At 33.0% G+C, this 7,067-nt stretch overlaps 1 protein-coding gene across 1 annotated transcript in view; it reads left to right on the top strand.

Moving 5' to 3' along the window:
* Positions 1-5,068, top strand: part of LOC110093229 (DNA-directed RNA polymerases II, IV and V subunit 3) — a 25,208-nt gene extending 20,140 nt beyond the window's left edge. The window contains exons 2-3 of the mRNA XM_020818044.2: positions 950-1,187; positions 4,616-5,068. Coding sequence (XP_020673703.1) covers positions 950-1,187; positions 4,616-4,882 — 505 coding nt within the window. The 3' untranslated portion in view covers positions 4,883-5,068. The remainder of the gene's footprint in view (positions 1-949; positions 1,188-4,615) is intronic.
* The last annotated feature ends 1,999 nt before the right edge of the window (positions 5,069-7,067 follow it).

Here is a 7,067-nt window from a genome sequence, read left to right as displayed (position 1 = left end):
AATTTATTTTAATCAAAATTAATTATTATTAACAATGATTAAATATAATGAAATATTTAATTATAACTAATTTTAATTAAATATAAATATTTATTATTATTATCAATTAATTAATTAATTAATAATAATAATAATAATAATAATAATAATAAATCCCTATCCTCCCCCTTTGGTTCACGGTTTTAGCTGAAGAAGTGCGTGAGGGAGAAATTACCTTCACAGCAAAGGAGCTCCCGTGGTTGCTTCGATCAAAATGCCGCAACTTCCAGTCCTACAGGAGAGAATTTCGGAGGAGGAGGTCGGTACAGGTGGGGTTCGTATCAGAGGGAGATGGGGTGAGCTCGGTCAGCGGGATCAAGAAGTCCACGGGTAAGGAGTCGGCTCAGGTGACTCTCTCCTCTCTCTCTCTCTCTCTCTCTCTCTCTCTCTCTCTAGATCGGAGGAGGCTGAGGCATCGGAGCTTGTGGAGTTCGGTCGGCTTTGGAGTTCGGCAGAGGGAGGAGTTCGGGTCGTGTGTGGAGTCGTGCGTGGAGAGGTATCGGGAGAGGCTTGCGATGCTTCAGCTCTGTTCGCTCGATATTTAAAGACCTGAATGGGAGTGGGATCGAGGGATCAACACAGGATTTTTGCAGAAATCCCGGAACGGCGCCGGATGTACAGTGGTATCGCGGGATTTTGGCAGAATTTGCGGGATTTAGCACATGTATACTGCATTTTTTTTGTTTCTTTTGAGCTTAATTCAGAGGTCAACAACTTTACTGAAAGCAACTTCAACATTTGTCTTAATATTGAAATTTAACAATGCATTCTTTTGGTGAGCTTGGCAGCTTGCAATGTTAATTTTGCTAAGCCTACAACCCTTGCTATCATATTTCATTGTTTGAATGTGAAGTCTTGTGCTCTTAAGTTTCTGTCTTCAACACTGCATTATGATGAATTCTGACTGTAGGGGCATAATAATTGTAAAGTTGAGGCGTGGACAAGAACTGAGATTAAGGGCAATCGCTAGAAAGGGAATCGGTAAGGATCATGCAAAGTGGTCACCTGCTGCTACTGTAACCTTTATGTATGAACCAGAGATTCATATTAATGAAGAACTGATGGAAACCTTAACACTCGATGAGAAAAGAACTTGGATTGAAAGCAGCCCCACCAAAGTTTTTGACATTGATCCTAATACCTATCAGGTCTGTTCTGTTTTCTTCTAAACTTCCTTATGTTAGGCAATGTTTCAAGAATTCTGCTGTAATGAGTTTGTTTGGCACGAGAAATTTCCAAATATGGCACACCATACATGCATATTCAAACATTATTTTGTTGCCTTACAAGAAATGTCATTGCATAATTTTAAATTATTTTGATATTTTATTCATTTCAAGTTTTTATTCTGGAAGATTGTCCCTGACATACTAGTTGAAATATGAGTTATTGTTTAGGAATCATTTTAACAAGTACTGCATTGGAAAACCTAGAATTTGCTTACAAATTTTTTTATTCGTATTTCATACATCTTTAATGTATAAAATGGTCAATCAAACCAACAATAAAAAATTACCGCTAGATTAATTATATAAATTCTTATATTCCTGCCTATCAGATTGTTATCACATATTTCAAGATTAGTTTACATTTGTATTTAGGTTGGATGCATTTTCTTATAAAAATTTTGAGCAAATTTAATGATTAATATGTCTAGATAATTTGTCAAAAAATTATGAAGGATAAATTAAGGAATTATTATATTAGAAAACTGGTTGAAGTGACATATATTCATGATAAGGTAGTTAAAAATATTTTTAGGTGATTTGAATGTGTTTGATATATGGTAGAAAATACATGATGATGTTCCTATAAATTAAGCTGGTTATATGATGTGATGCTTGACTTAAACCATCTTTTTTTCTGTTTTTTTTTTAAACCATCTTTTTTCTGTTGAGAGTTAGAAATAAGAAATTTAGGTGTGATGGATTATGTTCCTTTCTCTTATTTGAATGGGAAATTAAAATGGAGATTTTGAATGTTTATGTTACCATCATGATGGGCTGGGTTTATCATAATAACTAACTGTGCTTTATGAATCTTTTTTTTTTATTCATTTTATTGAATTTTGAATTTTTTATCATCTTTTCATTTAATACCCTACCAACTCCTTTGTTATTCCATGTGCATCTTACTATTGGCAACACCTTATATGTGTTTACCATACAAACACTTCTATATTCTTTTCTTAATAGTCACATTTTTTCTCGAATGTTTATGTTAGAAAAATTAATTTATTAGTACAACATCGGAAGGTTCATTAGATAAATAGAAAATTGAGTTTGTCAGAGACTTAAAAAAAATGGTGGATTAAGGGGAAAGAAGGAGAATCCTAGATCAAGGAGTATTGTTCATTCTTATTGCAAGCCGTAATAGCTCTCGGTGGAGTCTATTTATAGAAAATACATAACTCTTAAAGTCTAACAAACTACCTATTGGTTTTTAAAACCTATTACTTAATTACTCACATATACACATTAATATAATCCTAATATATTTATGATATTATTGATCATATCATTATCGACTCATTCAAAATCGACCTTGCCATCAAGGTTAAATCACATAGTAAAACAAGATAAATACCAAGAAACCCATATAAAATCTTAAGTCATGAAATGGAGGCGCAAATGTTGGTGAATATGCAAGAGGTGGTATCTATTGAGCCACACTTCTGGTTGATGATCTATTGGTGAAAAGGGAGGTGGTAATTATTTGTACTATTTTTTTGTGTCATGCAAGTGTCACAATGTGATTGCTATTGTGTATTTGTGTTGGTCAGGCCTATAGTACTTTAGTACAATAAATGAAGGCAATATAAACTATGGTGCTGAAATAGGAGTGGTTGTTTGGATTTATAATTGAAGCAAGAAGCTTGAGCAAGTGATTTCCATTTTGAAAGAGCTCAAATGCATCTCAATGTCCGTGTCATTCATTAAAACCTTAAAAATCCATAATCAATAGCCTTGATTTTAATAATATGACTATGTTTGGAGTACTTGTTTGCCAATTGGGGTGTCAAAGTTGATTTTAGCTCAAAATTTACTTCAAGCCTAGCTAGCCGCTAATTAATACCATGTATAATCTTCCAAATTTTACTTAATTTTTGTTCAATTTTTGTTCAACATGATTGGGGCGGTCTAATTCTCCCATTGTTTCGATTGCTCAATCCATATCATATGCAGTCCTTAAATAGCATTTCATCAAAAATTGAGCTGCAATGTACATCAATAGAATAAAAGCGGTGGAATTTGGACGATGTGGATGAATGATAGACTTGACGGAATAGAGTCAAAGAGGTGGCAATATACACCGATATGTATCCACAGTTGATTGCTATAAAAAGTTAACAACTCACTCATTCTAATTAGCTAGAACTTGCTTGGTGCAGTTGTAGTATCACACAAGTTTTTTCGTAATTCCATTTGGGACGATCTTCATAAAGAGTAGTCGGATCTAAGTTCTTCTGAAAGTGTTGTTTGAATATCACTTATAATGGGCACATTAAAACTGACTTCATAATTCTTTCCTTCATTGATCTTCTTAAGTTTTCTTTAACCTTCTTTAAAGAAGGTGCAAAAGAAGATTCGCGTACAATCTTGTGCTTTTCATGGTTCTTGTGGCTCTCAAGAATAATTCATTGACTTCTTTGATATTATATATATATTGATTTTCTCCTTATCTTTAAGGTATGAGAAAAGTTCAAGCGAGATTTTTAGAAAGAAGTCATGGTGTATGCTACAAATATTTGGAGAAATCAATGTGTTGATCACTTCTCAAATCCACGCAATTAGTTTTAATCAATGTGCTAGCTCATCAAGGTAATATTTTTTATTCTCTTGTTGTCGATTTTTTCAAAGAGGCAAGAGAATTACAAAACTAATGTACTAATCTTTAGTTCCTAACACTAAAGCTTATAGGCCTAATCCAGTTAATCAAAAGTGATTTGCTATGGGCAAACTAGCTAACTGATAAGCTCTGATGGTTATCATATTCACAATTTTGGATCTTCTAAGAACGTGCTTAATCATTAGAAATGCTGGGAAGCTTGGTGAGTATGTAGTTTTTGGTTAGATGTGAATTTTACCATACATAGTTTTTTTTTAATCAATTTGACGAAACTCAAGCCTATACCATGGAAAGATAATAGGTTTGATTAAAATCCCAAATCTTTACCAAAACAAGATAAAACTGATCTGAGCCAAAACAACTAAATTTTGTAGTGGGGTTCAACTTCTCAATTCAGTCTGTTCAATGCCCACCTCTGTAATGTTAAACCTTCCTCTACAGCATGTAAAACTTAATCGACGTCATCAATATTGATTTACACGATAATATCAACAACTTAGCTGATAGTTTTGTTCTTATCATAATCATAGTGTATTTTGTGTGGAAATGTTGCACCTTGTGTTCATGAGAAACTCCTGCAGTGTGGCTTATTATATTATTTAATCAGTTGCATATTCTTTGTTTTTCTTTTTATGATTTCTCCATGTAATTATGCTCTGCAGCAGTTAGCAATTTTTTATTTTCTTGATTTTGATCTATAACAGTTACAATTATGTGTTTTAATCAGGTAAGAGTTGTTGATCCTGAGGCTTACACTTACGACGAAGAAGTTATAAAAAAGGCAGAGGCCATGGGAAAGCCAGGGCTGGTTGAAATCTATGCCAAAGAAGACAGCTTCATCTTCACAGTGGAGTCCACTGGTGCGATAAAATCTTATCAGATGGTAATCAATGCAATTGAAATCCTTAAGCAAAAGCTCGATGCGGTTCGCCTGCAGGATACAGTGGATGCCGACATTGGAGAACTGACTCAACATCTTGGACGTGGACTGTGATCTTTATTAGGTTTAGGGTTTAGGTTTCTTGAGCCAATGATTGGCTGTATTTATGTATCGTCAACTGCGCACCACCTAGGGTTTATAAATGTTCTTGGGGACTCCACCGAATTATTGCGGGGATATTGTTTACATTGGCCTTTAACCTTTTCTAAATTTTGGTGTTTTTTTTTTCACCTTTATTTACATTTATGTTGTTTTTAATTTTTGACTTTGCAAAGAGATAAAGAGGAGATGAAAAAGTAGTTTTAAGTGTTTTAAATTAAATAACTGATTTGTAAGATAACTATATAAGATATGTGATATAACGTTTTCTTGGATACTTTAATGGGCGGTTTGAGTTATATCTATATTAGGGTTTCAACCAGACGCTTGATCTTCTAACTAAAATAGCATGCCTCCATTTTAGCCCTAATTAATTTTGTAAAGTCAGAGCTTTCTTTACCTTATGACTTGTGTCTTGCCACTACACTAGGGTTGTGACTCAGGCTTGGTTTGATAAATGGTTGGTGCGTCTAGCTTGATGAGCTACCGAGTTAAATTTGAGCTAGTCCTGACTTGACTCTTAAGCTCATGAGCTGGCTCGTTTAAAAAAATATTAATATAAAATATACTTCAAATATATTAGAATTTATGATTTAAAATACAAAGTTCTTTAAAATATTTAAAAATGATATCATAATTTTTTTACGTTAAGTCATTCTTTATTTTATTATTTTTCTTATAGTTTATGATCATTTTTTATCATATTTTTAATTGTCAAACTTCTAGAATAAAGCTCGAGTTCGTGCGTAAATTTGATTAATTAAGCAAGCTAAAGTTAGAGGGACTTGAGCTCTACTCGATTAATTAATCAAAACTCAATAAAATGTCGCTACGTGGCAGCCAGATGACTCGCACTCAATGAAATTTTAATATTTGTTTTGCCTTTTCCAACTTACCATGCGGCCCGAGGACCTGACCCGGACCTGACACGAAAATTAAAAAAAAAACTCGAGTAAGCGCCAACATTTAATGTTTAGGACATTGGCAGACTATTTTTGCCACCATAAACGGGATTTCTCCTCATAATAAAGTCAAGAAAGAAAATAGAGACGGGATTTCTCCTCATAATAAAGTCAAGAAAGAAAAGAGAGACGTAGGCTATGAAGATGAAAACCGATTTGGAGGAAGTCAATTTCTATTAGGAGATGGAAGGTGTTGCACAAAATGTCAAGGAAGATTTAGTGCAGTGAACTACGAGAGATAAGGCTGGGATATTATCAGTAAATTTTAAACTCCGAAGAGGTTTTGCTATTTTTTCATTTGAAAATGTAGAGTTTTTAATGATTAAGGTGCATCGTTCAAGTCTTTTTTGCTCCGAATTTATATTGTTGTGCACATGCACAGATTTAAGTTTGGATTATGTGTGCACGTACAGATAAAAATATAATTTGATATGTATTATTGTTGTGTATTATCATTTCTATGTACCACTGTTGTGTACTATTGTGCTTCTGTTTACCACTATTGTGTATCGTTGTTGTGTACCGATGTATACCGATGTTGCATACAATTGTGTACCGTTGTGATTTTTGTGTATTTTCATGTTTATATCAGAATGTTAAATAAGTTTCTCTTATGCACATGGTGTTTATAACTATGAGAAGGAAGCATATAATATGTATTTTCATTATGCTCATAATATTGGTTTTAGTATTTGCAAAGCATATCACATTTATTGCCTAATTTGAGAAAAATAAGATTCAATGATTTTTTTTGTTCGAAAGTTGGATTTAAGAAATGAATTGACTTAAATTCCCAATCAAAATATCAAAAATCAAATACAAAAACATGGTGTCCTGTTATGATTAGATTTTCAGTGGATGAAAATTAAGTTTGAATGGTGCAAATATGCATAGAGAGCCATAATTATGAATTAGCTAGGTTGGAAGATCAACATCAGCTTAGATCATATAAGAATATTAGTGATGAGAAAGCATCAGTTTTTAAAGCAATGAAAGAAGTCAGGAATAAAATCATTGATTTATTTACCTACCTAGTCGATGGAGTTGGAGGTTTATAAAATGTTGGATTCTATAAGAGGGATGCATATAACTACATTCAGAAAGAGAAAAGAGCGAAGATCAATATTTAAAAATTGATAATAGATAACAATATATATATATATATATATATATATATA

This window comes from Dendrobium catenatum, unplaced genomic scaffold, assembly GCF_001605985.2.
Source record: "Dendrobium catenatum unplaced genomic scaffold, ASM160598v2 fragScaff_scaffold_146, whole genome shotgun sequence".
Classification (NCBI taxonomy): Eukaryota; Viridiplantae; Streptophyta; class Magnoliopsida; order Asparagales; family Orchidaceae; genus Dendrobium; species Dendrobium catenatum.
Note: the sequence above shows the minus strand (reverse complement) of the source record. Positions and strands in the feature narration are given on the sequence as shown.